The 13,097-nt window shown below is 40.9% G+C and overlaps 1 protein-coding gene across 1 annotated transcript in view; it reads right to left on the bottom strand.

Annotated features, from left to right (window-relative positions):
• Positions 1-2,980, bottom strand: part of efna3b (ephrin-A3b) — a 124,942-nt gene extending 121,962 nt beyond the window's left edge. The window contains exon 1 of the mRNA XM_020928080.1: positions 2,871-2,980. Within this exon, the coding sequence (XP_020783739.1) occupies positions 2,871-2,980 (110 nt within the window). The remainder of the gene's footprint in view (positions 1-2,870) is intronic.
• Positions 2,981-13,097: the final 10,117 nt, after the last annotated feature.

Genomic DNA, 13,097 nt, shown 5'->3' with positions numbered 1-13,097 from the left:
ATATCAGCTAAAATGTATGAGATGCATCTCCTGAAAGCAATATGAGCATCTCGAAAATGAGTAGAAACAATTTTCTCACTTTCAGGAAAACTAATATTGTTTACAATATCCAAGCAAAACCAATAACTTTCTATTTTACGGGTCCATTATTTTACGCTGTAGTTGATGTAGTTGTACCACTGTGAGCGATTGTTCAGTTGAGAGGCGTAAATAAATTCACTTGTTTCACATTATTATTATTATTTTGGGGATTGTTTGGGTGGGGGGTTTGTGCATGGTAAACCGCAAAATCAGGAACAGCGTCAACCTCATATTTGGAAACAAAGGTAATGTCTTTGCTGCAGTTTAAAATCGTTACAACCATTAATAATAATCACAAAGTTCGGGAATGAAAAAACAGCAGGGCAAATAAAAACAGACAAAAAGCAGACATGGTTAGCTTCAGGATGGAGAAAGACCAGGAACCCCATTGTAGAGAAATAATGGACAGTAAATTATATATTATAGCAATAGAAGATAGAGCGCTATACTAAAAATAGAACAAAAATACAGAAAAAACAAACAAACATATAACGCCAAGAGTGATCTGTGCTAGAGCAGGAAGGGTACACAGCAGAAAAACAGGACTAAACCAGGACTAAGAACACAGAAATATTTTACTGTAAACAACAAAGTAACTGTTTCGGCTTAGTATGAGTATTGCATTATAATTTGGGATCTTATGATATGAAATTTTTGTGTTATGAAATATTAGTAGAAGAAACAACATGTCTTTGTCACAATTATTGACCCCACAGCAAAACAACAATCAAATCCTGAATTTTCTTTCATAACTTTTACATCCCTCTTGTACGCAACAAGCTTTGGGACATCAAACTTCTAAACTTATAGACTGAAAAAGTTGTTATTTGGGCACAAACATCTAGATAAGCCAGCATTTTACCTCAAGAATTACATTTCTGGACTACAAATTAAATTAAAATGACTTAAGATTCCTTGTAACATTCTTCCCAATTTTTATTATTATCTATCTACATATGTGTCTATCGTCAACTACGCACAACTGTAGCATTAACAGTTTACACATTTGCAATATTTTGATCTACCTTGAAAGGATGAGTAGAAAAAGTCTTAACATTTTTATCACAATTATTGACCCCACTGCAAAACAACAATGAAATCCTACATTTTCTTTCATACATTAACATCCCTCTTGTACTCGACAAGCTTTAGGACATCAAACTTCTAAACTTGTGGACTGGTTTTTGATCAAAAACAACCAGATAAGCCAGCATTTTACATCTAGAATTACATTTATGGACTACAAACTTAAATAACATTGCTTGTAACATTCTTTCAAATTTTTATTATTATCTGTCTACCAATGTATGTATCTCTCTATTGTCAACAACGCACAACTGTAGCACTAACTGTTTACACATTTGCAATATTTTGATCTGCCTTGGAAGGATAAGTAGAAAAAGTCTCAACATTTTTATCACAATTATTGACACCACAGCAAAAAAACTAATAAATTCTGAATTTAATTTCATTACTTTTACATCCCTTTTGGACGGGAAAAACTTTAGGACACCAAAATTCTAAATTTATGGACTGAAAAAGTAGTTATTTGGACACAATCATCTAGATAAACCATTATTTTACCTCTAGAATTACATTTCTGGACTAGAAATTAGATTGAAGATTCCTTGTAACTTTCCTTCCAGTTTTTATTATGAATTCTTCCACTTACATTTTGACCTGAATAATCCTGATAAGAAAGTCACCAGTCTCTCCAGTGTGCACAGACAGATAGACATCAGTGTTAGTCTTGTATTCAATCTCTGTACATGCTCCCATAAGTCTACTGTGCCAGTGCAGCCCATAGCTCCACCGCTCTTAGGATCTTGGACAGTATTAAAGACAGCTTTCAGCAAAGAAAAGAAAGACTATCATCTCCCCTTGAATCGCGATGGGGCGAGGAGCGAGGGATTAGAGGGATAACCAAAAGGCCAACGGACTGAGTGTAAACAAGAGAAAGGAGTTAGCGGAGGATAGGAGGGCACTAGAGAGAGGAGAGAGGCAGCGAAGGAAAGGAGGAGGAGAGATTGAATAGTGACACTGCTACAACACAATGGGGTCAGCATGAAGAAGTGCTCCTAATTGAACCAGATAGTGGCCAAGACAGCTAAGGCTTGGGAAAACTATAGTGAGAGACGGAGAGAGGGAGAAAAGGACGGATGGAGAGAGAGGGAAGACGTTAGTGGGGTTGTACTTCACTTGACAATATGCATAAAGGTTACATAGGCTGTAGAGGTGAAGGTAGGAAAGCAGAGAGGACGCTTGTTAGTGGGAGAGGGATTAGTAGAGTCTGATAAATGTTTCTGAGCGACTGATCAAGTTTAGGGGGAAGATCCAGGTTGGATTTGAAAGATTTTCACTCTAGTTGGACACTCAGTAGCTTCAAGTCAGGTAAATACATACAAACTGAACGCAGCCCCAGAAAAATAGCTTTGTTTTGCCAAATCTCATGCAATTAAAGACGATCTATGTAACTTTCTAGTGGCAGGTCAGTCACTTTTTTGCGTCCATGGAGATGTTATTGCTTAGCCAGGAATGTACCATTGCAGAAGGTGTTTTGCTGCAAACTTCATAACTTGATAAAACATGTATACTGTGAGCGGGTTGCCTCTCCACAGCTCTACATAGAAATAAAGTTTAAAGCCTAATCCAAACCGTAAACTTTGGAACATTCCTGGTAAACTAATAGGATCTCCGTGGGGCCAAGCAGTTGACAGACCCTCCTCCAGGAAAGTTCCACAGTGCACCTTTGAGAAAGAGTCAAAGTTGAGAGTAAACCGCGGTCTTACTGTATGTTGGAGCTGTTCCAGTAGACCGAGTGTCTGTTGCCTGACACCTGCAGCGGGTTGGCCCAGGTGAAACTCGTAAGCACCCAGAGAGAAAGCAGAACCACCGCCATCCTCCCCGCTCCTCTGCCGCTTCCTCCTCCTCCTCCTCCCCTCCACGCCGCGCACGGACTCTCTCGGCCTCCGTTCCACGAGCTCTCTCCGGTGGCCACTCTCGTCTTGCTTGTCTTCTTCAGCACTGGGTTCCCTTCACTCACCCCACCACCGAACAACGCCTTTCAAACATCCCAGCGACACCCTAGCAAAACGGAAGAATTGGAAGAAAAGCTTGCATAAATAAAACCTCTCGTGTTACATTTTCAAAGCTGTAAAACTATTCTGTTACACATTTACTATAGGAAAACCCCTCCCCCACAATACTATGAACCCCCATGTGCAGCCCCACATCCTTGCGCTCTAGACAGAACTCCTCATAAGTCCCCCTTTTTCTTTTTAGGTCCTTCTCACCGGCAAAAGCTGCATCGGAGCCCGCCAAACAGTGCGCCAAGCGGGTAACCAGGTCCAAGCGCGTCCTCTGTTCGGGTAGTTCGCATGCACCGTTTTTATCCGTGTTCGTGGAAATTGTTAATAGACGATTTAAAAAAAAACAAGCAACTGTGGAGTTTTGCAAGAAAATAAGTCCCGGTAAATGTTGCACGAAGTACTGCAGCAGCGTATCTCCTCCAAGTGAAGAAAAAAAGATGCAAACTACGCCGCAAACGTGAGCTCTGCAAAACAATTTACGCAGCCAGTTTTGAGTGCCTCTTCAAGACTCCCTCTGACCGACAACCATCGCTACGGTGAGGAGCTCTGCCCACACCGTCTCTCCTATACCCTGCCTCCTCTCTCGCCTCTGTCTGTTTGGTAGGCAGCTCTCGTTCACTTTCTAACTCCACCCCCTGCGAGCGACAAAAGAGCATTCCTCCGATATTGTAGCATCACTGTGGCACTTCAAGTTTTTACTCTCCGGCTCTGCGACCTTCACCTCCGCTAAAGTCGATGTAAAAAGCTTTAAATGTCCATCCATCGCACCAATGCAGTGGCTATACTCCGCAGTACATCCACACTGTGTTGCTCCCACGCACGCATGCTGGTTGCGCATTTTACGCACACATTTTTTCCCCCGGTCAAGTCGCCGTTTTATCCAGCACGTGCTTTTTTTTTACTGTGACTGTTTTTGCATGAACTTTGCTCGTTTTCTGATTGTAATTAAACTGTCAAATACTGTTAACTTATGTCAATTTTATGGACGTTTACTATAAACATCTTCTCATCAGAGCATGCATTAATTTCCTATTTCAATTTGACTAATCTCCCGAGGGAACTTGGATCACTACCCCAGGCCTGTACTTTTATGAGGCTTGTTAAAATCTATTTGCCATAGATTCTCTGTTTTATTAGGTTATTTTTGGCAAATGGAAATATTTATTCCCAGTTTTATTGCACACTGAGCAGTAAAAGACCTGCCCAGAATGATGAGAGTTTCAGTGGAGTGCATTGGACAAGGTCACCTCAATAACAGCACATCAAAGACTGTGAGGTTTGTTAGCCCTGCAATTATTACAGTTCATCAGAATATTGTTTACCATGTCTGTTTTATAGCTTACACTTGTCTCTGTAGAGACGTTAGACATGTTATAGAGCTGTTATTGCTTTGGCTGGAATGTTTCTCTGTATGGCATTTCACTTATCTTGTATTTAGATAAGATATGTGGACTATTTTAAATATTGCTTTTCTTGTAAAGAATTATGACATATTATTCTCAAGTGTTGCAATAAGATAAACCAGTTTACAGATCAAAGCAGTGATACAGACTTACATTTGTTAGCTGCTACATAATAAATCTTTGATCGTGGATTTAGAGGCAGAGTCTGTGCATTGTTGACACATGGCTTTGTTGACATTACAGACAACTGCAGAGTCCAGAAAGTCAACAAAAAACTTTTAGAAAGAAGTGCTCAAATGCAATTGTGATTTCACAGACAAAAAAAAGTTTTGAGTCATATTTGTAAAGATCTCTTAAAGCAGCAACTAAACCTTTGTTTTCAGTGGACGTCTCTCTCCAGAACACCCCCCATGAGCAGACAGACGGAGGTCCTCTCACTCGGGTCAAGCACTCAGGGCCGGGGCTAAGTGGCCCCTCCACAGTCAGATAACACGCCATACTCTCGAGTCAACTATAGCCTGAAGGACTAGTGGTTTGATCTCTGATTCTTTTATTGACATTGCTGAAGTGTCATTGGGCAAGACACTTGTAAAAACTCAAGTTCACTTTTAGCTATTGTGAAAATGACTTGAAGTGATTGGGCGTTAACTAGTGCAAAGCCGAAAGTGAAATTTAAAAAATAGTCAGTGTAATTTTTCTTGAGGAGGATTTAATACATGCATGTTATTGCTTTGCCTGGAATATTCCTCAGTATGACCAGCCAGGTTACAGGTCAGATCTGTGATGAGGCGTCACAGTTAGAAGGTATATAAGATATTTTTTACACACTGTTTAATTCTGTGGAGCATTCCAAACAAACCAATACATTTCCAAGACCATTGCATTTTCACTTATTATATATTTGTGTTGTGGATGGATGTTTAGAACTGACGATTGTGTTTTATTTCTTTAATTATCCTCCGATATTCCAGTACAAAGACGTATATGCCAACATATGAAGAGTTTCATGAGTTCACTCCCTCACTTTGAAAAATACTCATTTGAAAGTTTAAGGCAAGTTTTTAAGCACGTCTGTGCACTTTAGCCTGTACGTGAGGAAGAGAGGCAGAGGCCCACAAGACAGGAGCAGCACAGAGCAGAGAGAGAAGAGACACTGCAGCTGGGAAGGGATTGGTACAGTTTTCTTGTTGCCTTTTGGGAATGAGTTGGTTAAGGAGAAGTCAGAATGATTTATTGGGAGAAAAAAGGGAGGGAAATGGGGAGAAGAGGAGGTGTAGAGGAGGTAGAGAGATGAGATGCCATGAGGGAGTCCTGGTGTCTTCTGCCGTCTTGAGCTGTCCATTCACCCAGCCTCCCCCTCTCTCTTTCTTTTCCTCCCTCCCTCTGTTTCTCTCTCTCCCTCCTCTGTCACCAGTCTCCCATGCAAACGTTGCACACTCCATCCACTCTGCTATTTTAGCCATGCCTTTTGTTAGCGGTGTCTCTAGTGGGCTACCTGTCTGCTCTCCTCCTCTCCCTTTCTTTCTCTCTCTTTCTCTCTCGCTTTTTCTCTCTCTCTCTCTCTCTTTCTCTCCTCAGTACTCTCCCCTCTCTCTCTCTCTTGCAGTGAAGCTATGCAACTTTTTAATGAGCACCTCTCCTTTGCCTTTCTTCATTTCTGCTCTGTCCACATCCCTCTTTTTAAAGGCTATTCAGTTATTATGGGAGAAACATTTAAAACACATACATGAATATTCATTAAAATGTTAGTTTAATTTATTAATAAGGACAGTTTTTCATAGAGGTCAGAACGTCTTCAGCATCGTGAGAAAAACCTAATGTCTTGGCACGGGTCTGCATAGTAATAGTTGTTGTACATTTGTTATCTGTCTCCCCATTTTATTGTACCATCTTAAACCCTTATAATAATATTAACAAGTCTGGGTTTAGTTCTGGTTTAGTCTTGCTTTAGTCCTGGTTTAGTTTTGGTTTAGTCCTGGTTTAGTCCTGGTTTAGTCTTGCTTTAGTCCTGGTTTAGTTTGGGTTTAGTCTTGCTTTAGTCCTAGTTTATTTTGGGTTTAGTCCTGGTTTAGTCTTGCTTTAGTCCTGGTTTAGTTTGGGTTTAGTCCTGGTTTATTTCTGGTTTTATCCTGGTTTAGTTCTGGTTTAGTCCTGGTTTAATCCCGGTTCTGTCTTGGTTTAGTTCTAGTTTAGTCCTGGTTTAGTTATGGTTTAGTCCTGATTTTGTCCCTGTTCTGTCCTGGTTTAGTTTTAGTTTAGTTCTAGTTGAGTCCTGGTTTAGTTCTGGTTTTATCCTGGTTTAGTCCTGGTTTAGTCCCAGTTCTGTCTTGGTTTAGTTCTAGTTTAGGTCTAGTTTAGTCCTGGTTTAGTTCTAGTTTAGTCTTGGTTTAGTCCCTGTTCTGTACTGGTTTAGTTTTAGTTTAGTTCTAGTTTAGTCCTGGTTCTGTCCTGGTTTAGCTCTGGTTTAGTCCTGTTTAGTTCAGGTTTAGTCCTGGTTTAGTCCTGGTTCTGTTCTGGTTTAGTCCTAATTTAGACTATAACAGTGTCTTCATGCAGCGGCGGACTAATATATGAGAAAATAGTCCCTCAACAAGCTACGATTCATGCGATGCAAGGTTAGATTTATTTCAAACATTATTCTGTTGACACAGACATTCACATCGACAATCTGGTGTAATAATAGATTTGATTCAGGTTCGGGCATTTTGTGGAGTGGGTAAGACTGTTTTTAGTGGCATGATAACTATGGCCATTGACATGCACTAGTCTAGCACCAGCGACCTCTGTAAATACAAGGACTGGATGGAATATTTTAAAAAGTGTCTCCACACGTCTCCAACACTCACTAAGAAATGAGGTCCTATGTCCAAAATTCAGAACTGTCCCTTTAAATGTTACAGTTACTCTAATAATCTCAGAATATACCTGTGTACAAAATAAATTAGTCAGTCAAATATCTAAACTTCTCCTGTAATGGTTTCGAAGCAGACAAATGAGCGAGTGGTCGTAGGTGCAGGCATGTGTCTGCTCCATATGTGTAATGACCCTGTAGACTGACCCCACACATGGATGAGTGACTGCTCGGGGTCACCAAGGGGGTAGGTGCAAACCCACTGCCCCCTCTCCTCTCGCACAATTCACCATCCAGAAAAACCTAAACCATTACAGAATTTAGGATTGAAAGGAAATACAGTATAGTGCTTTTTGGTTATTTTGTCAGAGGCATGAAGTGCGAGGTAAAAAATCTTCAATATTACAGTTTATGCAGTAATATTTACACTTGTAATATCACACTTCAGATGTGTTACTGAGACCTTTATGCAGCCTGACCTAAGCTTGGATACATGTTTTGTGTGATGGGGCTGTTCAGGGGTTTCAAATAGCTATCCGTGAAGGCAATGCTACTCACTTTTCATCGCCGTGAAATCCATGTACGGGTTGAAATTGAGGTTAAGAGTAAGATCTTGAGTAAGCATATGGTAGAATTTGCCTCTAAACGGTCACATTGCCCTGATTTTGGTTACTATCTTTGTCAGTTCATGTTCCATTCATGTAAAACTTCTTCTCTGTGTGCACAAAAGAATCTTTTTCTCGTCAGATCATCAAAAAGTGGTGTCATTATTATTTCATCTTGAGTATTGTCGGTCGAAATGACTCATGAAGATCTGGGAAAAATTGAGAATCTCAGTATGATCAGGTTCAACATTTGTGGATTTCTCTTTAGATACTTCTTTAAAAAATATATGAATATCTGCCCTCCGTTTGAAATCATGACGTCATCAGCTTGGGGGTGTTTTATGTGTATCTCTGTTGGTGACATGTTCAGGAGTTACTATGTCGACACAATGCACACATTAGGAAACACTGTCAAAAGTTTTAAGATTGTCTGAAAACTCAAGTAAAAAATACAAAATAGATTTAAACAACAAAAAACAAAACAAAAAAGGCCAGCAGAAAACTCTTTACTGATGCCAGCCTTGCTTCTGTGGAATTGCATCGCATGAATCGTCCCATGATGAGGGACTATTTTCTCAGCAGCAGCAGAATTTTACTTTGCCCATAAGATAGATGCTAGGTGATATCAGTCCGCCGCTGCCAAGCTTTCTGTCAGGAAGTACAACTCGCTGCTGCTGCTCAGATATAAATTCTTCAATTGCAAGGTTGATTTTACGTCTAAAATTACTCTATCAATACAGACATTCACATCAACAGTCTGGTGTAATAATTGTTTTGCTTCGGGTGTTTTGTGGGGTGATTAAGACTGTTTTTAGTGGCAGGATAACTATGGCCATTGACATGCACTAGCCTAGCACCAGCGACCTCTGCAAATACAAGGACTGGATGGAATATTTTAAAAAGTGTCTCCACACGTCTCCAACACTCTGGCTAACAAGGAAATGAGGTCCTATGTCCAAAATTCCTTTCCTGATTAATCAGACGGTTTCACTTCGTAGAAACCGTCTGACCTCGCAGCATAAGATTTTGTTCACTCAATGGCAGGCGGGTACTTTTTTTATTCAAACAATCATAGCTATTTGGTCGTGATGTATGTAATGCGTCACTAACGGGGCTAACTGGTATATTAAGCTTTTCCCAAATCTCATAGGAAGAAGGGCAATAACGTCTTTCCCCTTGATAAAATTCACCAAACATTCTCTTTGTTCCAGCTTTAAATCCTCGATCTCGACAACTGTTGCCAACACAGAATATATGGCTCTTTGCTGATTCCCTGGTGCCCACACTCGCCCTTCTGGGGTTTTTGTGAACCATCTAGTATATTCTGATTCCTGACCTAGTCGCTGGAGAGAAATTAAATTGAGCGGAGGCACTAGGTGGCGCCAGCCTGGCTACAAAATTCTGGACTGCCCTTTAAATGTAGCCCATATCTTTTTCTTTTCAACATTCAATTGAACCAGCAAAATTGGAACAAAATAGTCAATAAAATAATTACAAAAAGACTAGAAATTATACAAAACATGTCTTAACATTTCAACTTTTAATGAGATAGATGGGCCTGTCTGGGTTATTGTAGTGGGTGCAGGAGGAGAGAGCGACATGTGTATCAGGCGTAAGGGCAGAATTGTACTTACATGCAGATTGTGACAAGGCGACCCCCCCCAAAAAAAATCTCGTGACCCAGTCTTTGTAAAACAATGCTTTAGAGCACATTTCAAATCAACACATCACTGGGGATTGTGGATAGAAAGCAAAACCATTTCTAAACTTTTTCTCTCTGTATGTCTTTGAAATGAAGAGTCCTCTTCATGTCTGTGGTTATATGGACTCTCCGGCTCTCCGTACCCGTGGATTACTTGAGTATTGAGGTTATTATGAAGAATGACCCCACTGCTGCCTGAATGCGATGACATGGACGCCTTTATGTGAAATCTCCAACCGAACACGCAGCAACAACACACCTGTCAGAACTTCATATGCACCACTGGAATTGAACCACCGCCTCTTCTCAGCGCTCATAATTGGATCTTAGTCATTCTATGGGCCCTCATCCCGGTCCTGGATTTCCACAGATAAACCACGACTTTCGAGACCCCCATATATCCTACGAATACTTGATTTTTTTTTCTCCCCCCTTCAGCACTTCTATGTTCACTGCATTTCAATAGAACCAAAGCTATTCTTCTGACTCACTCCGGGAGCGCACTCCGAGTCTTGGCCTGCCTCGCTGTTCACTGTTGTGTTAGTAAATTGTAGTGACACTCCCCCCGCGCCCCCTCCTCTTCCTCCTCACCTCTCCTTCCTCCCTCCTCTCCTCCGCCTCCTCTTTCTCTCTCTCACCCGCGCTGACTGACACGAATTTTCAATCTTTCTGTTTACCTTTTACCGCTGTGCCTAAAACAACACCGTACGGGGGGCGAGGAGAAGGAGGGGCAGAGAGAAGGAGGACTAGACTCGGGGTACAGGGGCGGGAGGAGGTGGGAGTGGAACTAGTGCGAAAATACAAATCAGGACTTACTCCATGTTTTGTCAAGAATCCAACAGGGACCGTGAGTGAGAGGTGATATTTTAGAACTGTCACGCAAAGGAGAAAATAATGAAAGGGTCCATATTACGCTGTTTTCTGATCTGTTATAATTTTGTTTCCTCATCACAAACGTACTTGGAGTTCTGTTTCGTTTCATTCACACAAACCCTGCATATTTAGACTTAGAGATCTTTGTATGGTAATGAAACATGTGCTCCACTGTGATTTTAAACTCCACACACCTTCACTAGAATCATCTGGATGATTTCAGCCCTGGAATTGCCGATTTCCACTGAACAGAAAGTAAAATGTAGCTGTGAACTTGAAAACTACCAACAACAGAGCATTTGAGCTTTGGAGATGTGGACAGACTAATAATAAAAGGTGAATGAAACAAAACACGATGAGGTAACAACATCCTACCATGGCTTTAAGATCATAAGAGTCAATTTTGTGTAAGATAGGACCTTCAAAGTTTTGTTAGTTGTATTTTAAATCAGTATAAGCCATATTGTGATTTTGCACTTATGTGGAATTGAAGTGACTTTATTTAGCTTTTAAAATTCTCATGATTATAATTTTTTAGTTCTTCCAATTATAACCCAAAGAATCAGTTGTCATGATACTAAAATTTGAAACTTTTGATACAAAGGAAGACTCTATATGATCTAACTGGGAGAAGGAGGAGGTCCCAGGGAAGATTCAGAACAAGCTGGAGGGACTGTGGCTACCTTCAGACTGCAGGGCTTAATACTCAATTTGGATTTTTTTGTGAAATCCAAGGTTTTTGCAAGGTCATACACATTTCCAATTAACTCAGACTTGTATGTGATCTCCAGTGTGAACTTTAAATGCCCCAAAAGTGTCCTGCATGTGCACTGGAGGACACAACGACGGCACACGCTGCAAGGGTGCTCAGTGTTTATGGAAGTCACCTAAACGCTCAGAATGTCTCCCAAAATATGGTCCAGTTCTTCGTAAAATGGACAGGTTACACATCCACAGCCACTTTGCTTGTTTGAGTCTTTAGCCTCCTTGTATTTGGCTCGCAGGCTCTTTATTTTTTGTTGACATTGGAGCCACCACGGCCATTTCTTGGCAATCACTTCAAAAAGTGGTTCCAGTTCTGATAAGACCCCTCCAATTTGGCCTGAGTACAGTGATCCCCCCAAATATTAGTTACCTCAGTAACCTCACTTTCCCTCCATTGACTAGACTCCTGGCCGTTCAGACTGAAGTCGCATGTCAAAACATCAGATATGTATCGGTTTTAGGAGCACATGTCCAAGTGACCTATGTCGCATGTGAAAAAATCGTATCTGTGTCGTTCAGACTGTCATTAAAAGATCAGATACAGGTCACATACGGGCGAAAAAATCTTATTTGGGTCACTTCAGGCTGCAGTCTGAACGTAACCTATGTTTCTCGGCTGGCCGGTGAACGCCTTGGGGTGAGCTGGAGGAAGTGTCTGGGGTGAAGGGAGTCTGGGAGTCCCTGTTTAGACTCCTAGATGGATGGGAAAGAATGGTATGATCTCAAATCTTTCTTTCTTTTTATCAAGAAGCACTTATCGCCAAGTTTCTTTGCATAAACCTACTTGTAAATTATTGTTTGTAGTTAGAGAAATATCACAATTTTTGCTTAAGCTATTGTTTTTGTTATAAAACCTTTTTAAACTAATCTGCAGCATCTTCAGACCCTGATGCTGTTCATGCCCTGTTGTTTATTTGCATAATGTGAAAAGTGTCCTAACTTTTTTATGCATCTTGTGCAACCAAAAGTGAGAAGTCAGTGCAGGGGAGACCGACTTTTAGATGGGGCACAGAACATTAGGAGCGCAATGAGATATAGAGAGAGTGAAGGAGGGAGGAGCGGAGGAAAGGAAGAGAGGGAGAGATTTATGGAAGAACAGAGGGAGTCAGAGGACAGCAAGAGTGATGCCAGAGCACGGGGTTTTTCTGAGAAGATGGGAGGAAAAGACCGCCTCAGAATAGATATGCTCTCAACCACATGAAATATTGAATGGAGGGGACTGAAGGCAGGCCTGATGAAGAGAAATAAAAGACTTGTTTGTGTGTAAGTTCTCTCTACCTCCTCCTATAGTCTCATTTTTAAAGTGTAATAGAACCAGCTTTGATCAATGGTCTTTCCCATCCACAGACACATGAGGGCCAATGGGCATGTCCACAACGCTGACACACAAACGCCAACGCCTCGGTATTGACAGTTCACAGGAAGCTGGAAAAAATTGTGCATTTAGAAGAAGCTGTGTGGGGAAAGAATCAGTCAAAGATTTAGTTCATGTTCTTGCTGGGTGTGTATTTCATGTCAAAGTTGTGGCAGAGATGTGAATATGTGATTGGACATTCGGCTCTTTGTGGGATCCGAATCTTTTGGATCTGTTCATTTCAAGGAGCCGTTCAAAAGACTGGTTCATTTACTATTTGTTTATGACAGAAACTACATCAAATGACCAATCCTGAGAATTGTCTAAAATGGTTCAAACTGAGAGTGGAACTGATTGAAATTATATATTGAAAT

The sequence above is a fragment of the Boleophthalmus pectinirostris genome, unplaced genomic scaffold, assembly GCF_026225935.1.
Source record: "Boleophthalmus pectinirostris isolate CB_2022bp ecotype Guang Dong unplaced genomic scaffold, ASM2622593v1 HiC_scaffold_6, whole genome shotgun sequence".
In the NCBI taxonomy this organism is placed as follows: domain Eukaryota; kingdom Metazoa; phylum Chordata; class Actinopteri; order Gobiiformes; family Gobiidae; genus Boleophthalmus; species Boleophthalmus pectinirostris.
This window is presented reverse-complemented; position numbering and strand designations above follow the sequence as displayed.